Here is a 13,016-nt window from a genome sequence, read left to right on the forward strand (position 1 = left end):
ACATTGGCGCATCCCCCCAGTCCAACGGTGGAGCTCTCAGATCCTGGCATAAGTCGAGGGTTTTTCCGCTATTTGAAGATAGTATAATTCGACCCAGTTTCTCGCTCAATCAGCTGTAGCGATACTGATGGATAGAGCATTAACTGGAGCTTGGATTGCTTTGCACCACGGTGTTTGATTTAGTCACTAATTCGCGCAGTGATGTCACCAACACCACGAGTCGGCGCAGTGCGTGATTCGGAATCTTGAATAGAGTGGAGACTAAAAAGGCAGTATGTTGTTGGCGAGTTTGCGAAAGACAGTGGGGTTAAAATTTCTCAGTTTTATTTTAAATTAAATTATGTTGTTAATGATTTTTAAAAGATTTGTGTGGTGCCTGGCACCATTCGATCCAATGGCCCCACGCCACTGCACTAGCCACTGAACCACTCAGTCCGACAAAAATATGGCTTTCAAACTGTGTAGCTATTTATTGTGCGGACTCAACTATTCAGGGGATCGCAAAGACCAATGTGATCTCTTAAGTAGTTAAGAGAAGAGTTTTTGTTTATGTAATATGATGGTTTCAACTCCTTGTTTTTTGTTTGTTTGTTTGTTTTTTTTTTTTTGTTTTTTTTTTGTTATTAGCACTTTCTGTTATGGTCTCCTTCTATTCGTCTTGCGGTATGCTGCACTGCGAACCGTCGCACATACCACGCACATTTTGATTGCTGGGGAGAAAGGATAAAACTAGTGGCGCACCTCGCTTCAACGTCACTCTCCTCCCGACTCACGTTGAGAGCGCTTTAATTTAAATAAAACACTATTAAATTTTACCATCTAATAGTTTTATTTAAATTAAAGCGCTCTCAACGTGAGTCGGGAGGAGAGTGACGTTGAAGCGAGGTGCGCCACTAGTTTTATCCTTTCTCCCCACGCAACCAAAATGTGCGTGGTCGACGGTTCGCAGTGCAGCATACCGCAAGACGAATAGAAGGAGACCATAACAGAAAGGGCTATTAAAAAAACAAGGAGTATGAAACCATCATACTACATTTATTATTTTGCTGAAGAAGGATTTGTACCCGAAACGGCCATTGTCTGTACTGTTCCCATCCTAAGCCTTTCCATGTTCACCTTTTCGTTTGTTTGTTTCATTCGTTTTTTTCTGTTTTGTTTTTGTTGTTATGTTGTTTTTCGCAGTTTTTTTCTGTACGTTTTTTGTTTGTTTTTGTTTTGTATTTTTTTTAGAAATTAGATCCTGTTTGTTTTTTGTTTTGTTTTTTTCTGTTGTTGAGATTTTGGCTGCTATTTCTCTTGATCAACAAATATCTGGCTAACAAAACATTGAACTACCCTGACTTTGCTCGTTTTAAGTTTTACGAAAGTGAAAGTGAAAGAACCCCTGTTTCATATCAGGGTTGCCAGTTTGGCATTTTAAATGCCAGATTCCAAAAATCTGGCATTTTTGAAAACCGTTTGGCATTAGAAAAATCATTTGGCATTTGGCATTTTCATTTGGCATTTTCTTTTCTTGTATATTATACTTCAAATGACACCTTTTCTCGACCGTGGTGTAGTGGTTTAGCACTCCACTTAGTAGTCAGTAGGTAAAAAATTACCCCAACGGGAAATTTAGTATAATTTAAAAAAAAAAAGAAAAAAAAAGAAAAGAAAACACGCAAGCCACCAGGATATGATAGTAAATTGTCTATCAAAAGTGAGTAGTTTTTCTTAGAGGGGGTGGGAGTCAACAGACTTTGGCATTTTTTTGAGTGTTTTGGCATTTTTTGAGTCTTCTCCTGGCATTTTGTTGAAAAATAATCTGGCAACCCTGTTTCATATTTAATTTCATTCCAATAGCGATATGTTTGTACCGGCTTCTGGAAGGAAACACAATTGGCAAGATTTTACCCTGATTGTTGTAAGTTTATCTGAATCTGTAATAGTCATAGTTCTTCCCATTCACCTTTGAATATTCTCAATTCAAAACGTGTTCAAAGCGGTTACAATTACAAAAGGGTTCCTATAAGTTTCTAGCAAATTGTCATATTCTCGTCCCCACGCCGATCTCAAAAAGTGTCTAAAAATAATAAATAATTAAATAGCAAACAAACAGAAATATTCAGAGCGACCAAATGGTCAGATAGAGGAGAAAAAAACAAACAATAATTTTTTTAAAAAATAAAAACAATTTTTAGAAATTCATGCTCAGAAACGGAACAAAAGGCCAAACAAAAAGGAGAAAAGAATAGACTCGAACAAAAAACAAAAAAAAAAAAAAGAGGTGGGGGGGGAGGATGGATGGGACATTTATCCCTTGCAACATTCTGTAAAAAGAAGACGGAATTAAAAAAAAAAAAAAAGTGGCAGAACCAGGATTCGAACCCACAACGTCGATTCTGGTAAAACTTCCCTTCCAGGGCAGACGACTGAACCATTCGGCCATGACACCCACTTCGAAGTCGACGCATATTGTGTATATGTAGTAACAACTGATTTAATGTTGTTTAATTTTATGTTTTTATAGATATTTTATAAACTTTCCTTATTTAATTTCTATGTGCATTTGGAAACACTCCATATTCTGGAATGTGGAAATTGTTTAAAAGAGCGGAGTTTCAAATATATGTCTGGGGATAACGAAAAATCTTTTCCTAGGTTTAGAGGAGAACCCAAACCCTGGACCTTCCGATCCTTAGGCGAGTGTCATACCACAACTCCACATAGCCGCACAGTAAAATTAGATTTCGTCTATTAGAATTAGTCTATTACTATTATTATTATTATTATTATTATTATTATTATTATTATTATTATTATTATTATTATTATTACAAAGGTCATACCAGTTCATCTCAATAAACCATCTTTACATCATACAGCCTACTGTATCTGTGGGAAATGTGGGCCAGCTGGCAGCAGACCTCATTGTTTCAACCCTCTGGATGGAACGGGTAGGCTACATCCTTCACCCCAGTCTTCTTCCAATTGTCGGAAACAACCCGTTTGCTCACGAGGAAGCAACGTCTTGCAAATTGACCACCTGCTGTGAAGGTAGGTCCTAGTTTCATCATCATCATCTAGGTTCCATGCCTGGTCCAGGCTTCGGATCCTGCATGAATTATCTCTCTCCATTCCTCCCTGTCTCTTGCTTTTTCAAACAGCTCTTGGATTGTTAGGTTGGTGAAGCCCTTCAGTTGGTCTATGAGTGTTTTTCTTTGTCTCCCCCGGGCGCGTTTACCAGGTATTTTTTCCACAACTTGCCAGGTATTCATTCTTATCTTTCCTTACTATGTGTCCGAAAAAGGATAGTTGTCGATCCGCTATTAAGGGCATTAGTTTCCTTTGTTGGTATGTTTGTTTTAGCACTTCTTCGTTCGTTTTGTGTGCAGTATACGATATTCTCTGCATCCTTCTCAAGCACCGCATTTCAAAAGCTTCAATGTTCTTTTGTGTTTCTGCATTTGTAGTCCAGCTTTCGCATCCGTATAACAAGATTGGCCACACGTAGCACTTCAAGACTCGGAATCTAATCCCGAACGACATCTGTTTGTTTTTCAAAATGTTTCCCAGGTCCATGAAGGCCTGTTTGGCTTGAGTTATTCTTGCTCGTATGTCTCGGTTACATCTTCCATCTGTTGTCACTATTGAACCTAGGTATTTAAAACTTTCTACGTTGGTAAGTTGCTCGCCGTGAATAGTTATATTGCAGGTGTTGTTGTTTTCGGGGTTTTTCTGTATTACCATGCATTCCGTTTTGGTGATATTCACTTCCATTCCCTTGGCTTCACTATCTACTACCACTTTGTCAACAATCTTTTGAAGTTGGATTTCTGATGTTGCAATGAGTACCGTATCGTCTGCGTATCTTATATTATTTATGTTGTGACCTCCTACTTTTATTCCCTCCATATTAGTTATGCCCCTCATGATTGTTTCTTGGTATAGATTAAACAGATCTGGTGAGGCAACACACCCTTGACGGACTCCTTTCTTAATAGGAATGGAATTTCCTGTAGAGTTTCCGATTTTGATAGATGCCTGCTGGGTGTAGTATAATGTTTGCATGAGTCTGAGGTCTTTCTCATCAGCGCCAATGGAGTGCAGTTGTTTTAGTATTTCTTCGTGGCGTACTCTATCAAAAGCTTTTTTGTAGTCGACAAAACAGAGGTATAGTGGGGTCTGAACCTGTATAGCTCTTTCACTTAAAACACGGAGGAGGTATATTGTGTTCCTTGTCCCTCTGTCAGGTTGGAATCCATATTGTTCTTCTGCGATTTCAGGGTTAATCTTATTCCTTAGCCTGTTGATAATTATACGCAACAGGTCCTAGTTTAAAGATCTAAAAAGTGTGTATGAAGCATTGCCAGACAATGCAAGAAAGGAAAATACAAATCAGTAGTCTGATGTCACGCCGCCCAGCAATGGTGGCCATCTTGGTTCTAAACAAAGAAAATCATTATTTTTTAATCTTCATGCTAGCTAGAACTTTTCATATGCCTTGTGATCAGAATGTATAAAAGTCAAAACATGATCAAATTTATGGTTTTTTTTTTTCCTCTGGATATGCTTTTAGGCTCACCGGAGAAATATTTCATACGGGCGTCCGCCATTGTTCCGATAGTTTAGAGCCAGTGTTACTAAGTTACCATGCGTCATTAGGAAGGAAGTGACGTTACGATTGTTGAAGGGTATTGAGATCGAATCTAAGGTTCGATCCCCAGTCACAGCATGATGATTTATTGTGATAGGGTTTTTTTCTTGTATTTTTTTTCTTTCTTGCTTTGTCTGGCACTGTTTCATACACACTTTTTCAGGTCTTTATCTTACACCAGTGGTTGCTCCTTAATTTTTCACTTTGAAATAAGTTTCAGTTGTCGGGGAATGCCTTTGGTTTTCCATATATATTTTAATTAATAACTTGGTTGAGCTCATTGATCATAATGATTTTATATGTCATGTGAGGAAATTCTACATTATTCTATGACTATTTAAAATTTATGCCCGCCTTTATGATAGAAATGAAGGAGGAAAAGCATTTTTTTAAATTAAACATTTAATGGACATATATTAAAAACTAAAGTGTTTTTAAACAATAACCTAATTTTGATAGAGTTAAGTGAAAATGTTGCAAAATGCATAAAATTGAAACTTAGAGGGTTGAATTTGATTTAGTTTATTTATTCATTTTTTAATTTGATTTAATTCCATTTATTTATTTTATTTTTGGTAATTATCATTTTCATTTTTTGGGGTTTTGTGATTTATTCGTGTTTTTTTTTTGTTTTTGTTTTTTTAAATCTGGCTAAGATCAGAAAAAGGGTGAATGAATTATTTGACTTTTTTGTTTCATCCATACAGTTTATGAGAGCATATTGGCAGAAGTAGTCGTCATACAGCAAAGAGCTCCTTTTGTAAAGGCAAGATGGAAACTTATTTCATGCTCCTTTTTTATCTTTTATTTTTCCCAATTTGATTAATATAATAATAAGGTGAAACAATTGAGGTATGTTTTTTATGAAAATGTAAAATATAAAATTGGCCTTTGATGGTTGCTAACCTAAGACAGCTTCACGCAGATTTTGACTACGTAGATGAGTTTGTGACAAAATGTAGTTTTCACAATGATTTGATTCAAAATGTTATCGAGTAATTTAAAGAATTGTGAACTTGACCTAGTTTCATAAATAATTTTGAAATTTAAAAAAAAAAGATTGGACTCTAGCATTTAAAGAAATGTATGGACATAGTACTGATGTCCACTACGATATATGGCATGGTGTTGACGTTGGTTTGTTTGTTTTTTAAAAAATTTAACAAGATATCAATAGCATCATCCCTTTTTCTTAAAAAAAAAAAAAATCCTGACAGGGTCGTCGAAAAGAATATGCCCAGTGGCTATCCAAATGGATCAAAGACAACAAGTTTTTCCAAGTGGTCATACTGACCAGCACATTTTCCCAGGAGAGATTGGACCATCAGATTCAAGGGTACGGTCATCATTCCTCATTTGTCGTTGCATCCAGTTTGCTTTGTCCTTACTTAAATCTTTACAGACACATGCAAGGCTTGATTTTCACTGGGGGTCGCAATAGCTCGGTTGGTAGAGCACTCGCTTCATGTGCAAAGAGACTGAGATTGAAATATTATGGGTGAGGAGGTTATTGCAGAGATATAATAAAAGTATTCCAGAACTCCAGCATTTTAAAATTTGAATGCATTCCCAATGCACACTCAATGTTGTGCAGCTGTGTTTTTGAAATCAGTCAACAGAACTAGGTTTTTTTTCAGTGCTGTTCCAAATGTTAACTAATGAATTTTGTCTAAATTTAGTTTTAGTTTTACACCTTGAAATATAAATGCTTAATTTATCACCTCTTGTAAAAGTGACAGGAGAGAATGTAAAAAGGACTGTTGGATCCATGTCAATTGGCTCCTCCATTTGGAATAAATTACCTTTTGAGATTAGAAATTCAGAATATTTGTAACACACCTAGATCTCATATTGCATGCGATGTTGGCACTGTATAAGTGTGCTTTATTATTATTATTATTATTATTATTATTATTATTATTATTATTATTATTATTATTATTATTATTATTATTATTATTATTATTATTATTATTATTATTATGTCCTACAAAGAATGAACAATTTTATATATAACTGAATTAAATCCTCTCAAAGCCTTCTTGGAGATCCAGAACTGTTAATCTTTCTTGGTTACTACGGTAAAAAAACTACTAACACACGAGTACAAGAATCTTTTATTATTTCACCACAATAATATCATATTATTTCAACTCAAATTTTATACTCTAGACTGGGTGTGCCAATTTTGCACACACACACCCCCCCCCCCCCCCCCCCCTCCCCCTAATGAAGCTTCCCCTAAGAGTGCGCAAGAATCCAGCTAATTCTATATAAACATGTCAACCAGATGGTTAGGCACCAATCTTTAATTGTCCAAGAGAGTTCAAATATTCTCAGACTGCATATGATTTCCTGAAATCTAAATCAAAGTATTCATATTCCAATTCCTTACAGCTCTCCGTTCCGTATTCTTACCTCCCCTGCCATGGAAGAGAAATCTGGAGACTTTTTCGCCAACAAGATGGGATGGAGTGTTCTAGAACGTCGCCAGTCCTTTCCAGCACCCTCCACAGTTGAGCTGGAAATAGGGGGAGACAACTACAAAGAAAAATTGCTATACATGCCCGGATCTGGTATTGCCAAGAGTGTCTATGAGAGTTGGTGAGTTATAATGTCTGTTGTTTTAATCCCCAACCCCCCCTCCTTTCTTATTTAATGTCCTTGACTGTATAGTCATCTATTTTATTTCATGTAGTTGATGGAATAGCGGCATGGTCCCCTTTGTCTTACCTTTTCTTGGGTGCTTTAATTTCTTTCTATAACTTTTTACTTTTGTGCGGCTATGTGGTCTAGTGGTATGACACTCACTTTCGGATCGGAAGGTCCTGGGTTCGAGCCTCGCACTCGGCGCATAGTAGAATCCTTGGAAAAGGCTCTTTACTCACATTCTCTCACCGTACCCAGGTGTAAAATGAGTACCTGGCTGTTAACAGCGTTGTCTTTGTCCGAAAAATTGTAATATTGCCTAACAGGCGTTATGTCCCTTCCTACATGTTAAATGTTGCTGTTGACCAGGGACTCCTTGTAAAGCGCTTTGAGCACATTTAGTGGATATTGCGCTATATAAAAGCTCAATTACTATCCGATTTTCTTCCTTTTTACTGGTGCTGAAATGACCTTAATGTGTTTCAAGCACTGTAAAACCCTTTAAAAATTATTTTTTTAAAATAGTCCATTGTATTACGTTTTCCAGAATGATAGTAGCTTCTAATTACCAGATTTTACTTTGCCCTTATCTAAAAACTTTTGACTATCCCCATCTATGTTTTGTTGTGTTATTTTGTTATTTTTTAAAATTTTTGACTCTGAAATGACTCAAAAATGTGTTGTTGTGAATGAATGAATGAATGAATTTGATTCATTTGTTTTTGTTTCTTTTCAGTCAAGATCTTCCAGTTTTAGTTTTGATGATGTTTGTGTCAGAAGGAGACAACGGACAAGATGCTTTATCCATGGCCGACCAAGTCAATTCCTGGCTCAATCTCATTGTCAAAAAGGTCAGTACCCTTAACTCACTTGTCCCTAACACTGACTATATCCAAAGTTTACCCGGGGTTACTTTTACCCCATGCCTATAATTTATTACATTTTACTGAGACAAATAATTATAGGCACAGTATCAAAGATAATGTTTTTAGTTTTTACATGTTAATTTAATGGTAGTTGAATAAAACTATCCATGTACATGCTTATTTTTAATACATTTTTTTTTCCAATTTTGAAAAGTAGCAAAAATCTCTAGAATTGAGTGAGTTAACAATTACAAAAAAATAACATTTAAACGGAAATCCCAAGGGATTTGATTTGTTTGATTATTTCCCTTACAGCAAATTTGGTTTCAATTTTCTGACTGAAAATCCCAAACACTAAATACCAGTCCTGATTTGTTTTTTGTTTGTTTTGATGTTGTTGTTTTTTAATTCTCTGATATTCCCTCGATTACCTGACTACACAAGATATGTGAATGATTTGGAAAGCATATTTAAATTATGAAATTTGATATAGTACAAAAATATGCTGTATGTTAAACACATTTTAAAATTTAAAAAAAATTAAAAATCGTTTCTTCGACCAATGATCAAAAGTTTAAACACTGGTTATTGTTCAGATCGGCCTACTTAAAATTTTTTTTTAATTCTCATTTTATTGGAGATAAAAATTGTGGTTTGCTATAGTTAACTTTTAAAATCAACAATTTACCCACACAAGGATTAAATAATGCTTCAATTTTCTTAAAATCATGTCGTCGGACATTAATTTTCATTTTCAATAAGTTTCAAGGATTTAGAGATGCTCATGAAGTTCCTAAATTGGAGCTAAAATTTCGTAATTTTATGTATTTCTTTTTTATACTGCTTGGCAGCTCTGATTGTTTGAGGGAAATTGCCGATAAGTAGTTTTTAACAGGGGGCAGTACTATCAAAAGCAATAATAAAACAAACCCAGAGAGAGAGAGAGAGAAAAAAAAGACATTTTGTATTGTTTTTGATAAACCCTTTCCTTACCAACTATAGGAAAATCGTCACATTCGTTACGATACAGCCACCATTTTTCTTGTTCAAATTTCTTTTATACATCATAAAATTTGAAGAAAATGAACTGTGTGTTGTGGAGCATGTTTTGCTAAAGAAATTAATCGCAAGAACTTACTGCTTTTGTGTTTGAGTGATAAAAGTCAATTTTTGTGTTAGTTGGATGTGAAGTTTTGTGGAAAATCCTGAAAATGGCTGGTAAGGTGAGAGTTAAGAATTTTTTTGTATTTGTTTTAGGCAATTTGTATTTACCTTACTTTGAATGGTAATAAATTACTTGAATGTTTGTATTTTTAGAGAAAATTTCATAAGTCCTTCAGGGCCATTGGGTCCCATGGAACGGGAGTTTATCCCATTTTCTATAGCGTGAAATGGACAATAGCAATTGCTTGCTATCCTTTGGATAGAATGCTAGTTTACTGCAAAGTACTTTCCATCAAATCTAACAGACTCAGCTACCCATTCACTGCTGGCTGGACAGAAAAATCTTGACTGCACCTGGGATCGATCTTGGTCCCTTTGTGTGTGAAGCGAGTGCTCTACCAACTGAGCTATCGGGATCCCCAGAGAATATTTCATAGCAACGGATTATTTTTTGAAAGTTTTATTTATGATTTTCTATATTTGATGAACAGGAAGACGGTAAAGAAGAGAAAGGAGTGGCATCGAAAGACATTGCAAAGGGGATCAGCAAATGGAAGGTGCCAATGTCGTGGAGATTTGTGTTTGGAAGTAAATTCGATCAAAAGCTTTTCCAATGATTTTTAAATCTAGATATGGGTGTTTGTGTGTGTGTAAAGTGGATGTAGATGTGTGTGTGTGTGTGTTTGAATGATTGTGTGTTAATTTGTGTGTGTGTGTAAAGTGGATGTAGATGTATGTGTGTGTGTGTTTGAATGATTGTGTGTTAATCTGTGTGTGTGTGTAAAGTGGATGTAGATGTATGTGTGTGTGTGTGTTTGAATGATTGTGTTTTAATCTGTGGTGTGTGTAAGGGATGTAGATTATGTGTGTGTGTTTGAATGATTGTGTGTTAATTTGTGGGTGTGTGTAAAGTGGTGTAGATTATGTGTGTGTGTGTTTGAATGATTGTGTGTTAATCTGTGTGTGTGTTAAAGTGATGTAGATGTATGTGTGTGTGTGTTTGAATGATTGTGTGTTAATTTGTGGGTGTGTGTAAAGTGGATGTAGATTTGTGTGTGTGTTTGAATGGTTGTGTGTTAATTTGTGTGTGTGTGTAAAGTGGATGTAGATTTGTGTGTGTGTTTAAATGGTTGTGTGTTAATTTGTGTGTGTTTGAATGGTTGTGTGTTAATGTGTGTGTGTTTGTGTGTATAGTGGATGTAGATGTGTGTGTGTGTGTTTAAATGGGTGTGTGTTAATTTGTGTGTGTTTGTGTGTGTGTTTAAATGGTTGTGTGTTAATTTGTGTGTGTTTGTGTGTGTGTTTGAATGGTTGTGTGTTAATGTGTGTGTGTTTGTGTGTATAGTGGATGTAGATGTGTGTGTGTGTGTTTAAATGGGTGTGTGTTAATTTGTGTGTGTTTGTGTGTGTGTTTGAATGGTTGTGTGTTAATTTGTGTGTGTTTGTGTGCATAGTAGATATAGATGTACGTGTGGTTGTGTATGATCTTGTATTAATTTGTTTATATATATGACCTATTGTCTCAAAACGGTATTATGTCGGAATGAACCACAGCCCAGAAATTAATTTAAAATTAAAATAATGCAAATCAGGACCCAAAAGTCGTCTCCAATGCAAGATATAGAATTTATTCTCCATTATAACAGAAAGAGTGGTCCTTCGGAGCCAATAGGCTCATGGAGCCAGAGTTTATCCCGTTTTGATAGCTTGAAACGGACAATAGCAATTGCTTGCTACCCTTTGGATAGGAAGCTAGTCTATCGTTAAGTACTTTCCATCAGATTTAACAGACCCAGCTACCCATCTACTGTTGGATGGACAGGGGGGTTGGGAAAAAAAATCTCAACCTCACCCAGGATCGATCTTGGTTCATTTGCGCGTGAAGCGAGTGCTCTACCAACTAGACCCCCCATTCTCCATTATAAATAAAATTTTTAAAAATAAATAAATAAAATTCCCTTTATTCATCCCCAAGGGGAAATTTGTCTTTAGGGACTATTCCAAGGGAAGACTGGAATAACCCAGGCGTCAGCCGCAGAGCAGTGCCGCAAAGTGATCTAGGGAGAAGTGACTTGCTCAAGGCCGCACAGCGCAGCGGCGGGTGATTGAACTCGGTACCTTTCGGGTAGGAAGCAAAGACCGTACCACTGAGCCACGCTGCAGACAGAAATAAACTCTAAACTTCGTATTTGTGGCTACAGATTCAATTTCCATCACCTAGTCCATTTCGACATACCACTTTGAGATGGTCGGTCACATATATATATGTGTGTGTCCTACATATACACGCGCGTGTGGGAATGTTATTTGTTTGGGGCAGGGGGGGGGGGGAGGGGGGGGCTGAGCAGTGGGATTGTAATATTTCCGTTCATATCACGCATAAGTTGTTTTGATCCCATTTTTCACCAAACTGCTGCTGTGTGTTTACAATGCAAAAAGGTTGGAGTCCTTGGAAAATGCTCTTTACTCTCATTCTCTCACTCTGCTCAGGTGTAAAATGAGTACCTGGCTGTTAACAACGTTGTCTCTCGTCCTACATGTTAAGTCTTCAAAGTGTTGTTGTTGTTTTTAAACATTTTTATTTTTATTATGTAAAGCGCCGCAGAGCACGATTAACGTGAATGTTTAGGCGCTATATAAATTCATTCTTTACTATTTACTATTTAAGTGTTTCTGTTGGCTTGGGCCTTCTTGTACCGCGCTTTGAGCTCATTTAGTGGATATTGCACTATATAAAATCTAAATTGTTTTGTTTGTTTTTTTGTTGACGATAAGGCGTGTGGCTTTTGATTTTGATGGACAGTGCAGGATGTTTACTTTTCTTAAGCAAGATTGAACGTTGCACATTAATACTAAAATGGTGGATCAAAGTATGAAATTCATTTAGAAGCCTGATGACACTTTACCCATTGTGTGTAATGCACTGATTCAATCTCAAATCACAGTGTGCTAACACTAACTCTAATACATTGCACTTCACTCTTGTTTTCATGATGGTTGAATTGTAAATAAATTTTGTTTTGAATGAAAATCGTCTCAGAAATATATTTTCTCATATCGTATGATATTAAATGGCACGATGCACGTGATCCCAAGTGGGTTTGCAGAATACCTATGGTCAAATCCTTACCATTGGCGGGTGGTTGGATGGGAACATCACCCTTGAATCATATACCTATGATGTTCGCATGGGTGTACGATCCGATAGTGATGTCGTTTCTTCTTCTCTTTACTAACCTATCCTGCTTCTTTGGTTTGTGATTGTATTTTTGACAGGGGATATTTTTTTTTTCTGTAAATCTTCTGCCTGTTTGTTCTTGGTTATTTATAATTTAGCTTATGATATCTTTAGGTTATGATTTTGATTGACATTTGTACTATTTTTGTTAGATTGCTTGTTTTTTTGTTTCAGCGGTCTCTCATATAACCTCAATTGTGTTGGAAGAGACCTAAAGCAACAACAAACAAAATCCTTACCATTGATATTTTAAAAACACACTCCTGGGTGGGGTTCCTGACCTCGCAACTGGGTGAAGATCCTGACCTCCCATAATGGGCAGGGAGGTACATGCTGTGTCTTCTATCCCTCCATACCTGTTTTCCAATTGTTTCCTGTCGTTGTCTTGGTATGAGATTACTTAGTTTTGTCCAGACCCTGGCCGGAATTCTTGGCTGGGAGGGAAACAGTCGAATGTGTAATT

General features: G+C 36.3%; 1 protein-coding gene across 1 annotated transcript; it reads left to right on the forward strand.

The window, feature by feature from the left end:
* Window positions 1-1,811: 1,811 nt before the first annotated feature.
* On the forward strand, window positions 1,812-12,346 carry LOC144976618 (proteasome assembly chaperone 2-like). Its single transcript, XM_078920914.1, has 7 exons — window positions 1,812-1,903; window positions 2,865-3,036; window positions 5,344-5,402; window positions 5,854-5,972; window positions 7,034-7,240; window positions 8,022-8,136; window positions 9,807-12,346. The coding sequence occupies exons 1-7, from the start codon at window positions 1,847-1,849 to the stop codon at window positions 9,930-9,932; spliced, it is 855 nt and encodes a 284-aa protein (XP_078777040.1). The 5' UTR covers window positions 1,812-1,846; the 3' UTR covers window positions 9,933-12,346.
* Window positions 12,347-13,016: the final 670 nt, after the last annotated feature.

The sequence above is a fragment of the Berghia stephanieae genome, chromosome 7 (genome assembly GCF_034508935.2).
Source record: "Berghia stephanieae isolate SIO BIC M18660-M18661 chromosome 7, UCSD_Bste_1.3, whole genome shotgun sequence".
Lineage (NCBI taxonomy): Eukaryota > Metazoa > Mollusca > Gastropoda > Nudibranchia > Aeolidiidae > Berghia > Berghia stephanieae.

Bases quoted from the DNA above. Each gene is read 5' to 3' on its own strand.
- LOC144976618 (XM_078920914.1), top strand. From the start codon at position 1,847: ATGTTTGTACCGGCTTCTGGAAGGAAACACAATTGGCAAGATTTTACC. The intron at 1,904-2,864 runs GTAAGTTTATCT...TACATCATACAG, and splicing joins AAGATTTTACCCTGATTGTT to CCTACTGTATCTGTGGGAAA. The intron at 5,973-7,033 runs GTACGGTCATCA...AATTCCTTACAG, and splicing joins TTGGACCATCAGATTCAAGG to CTCTCCGTTCCGTATTCTTA.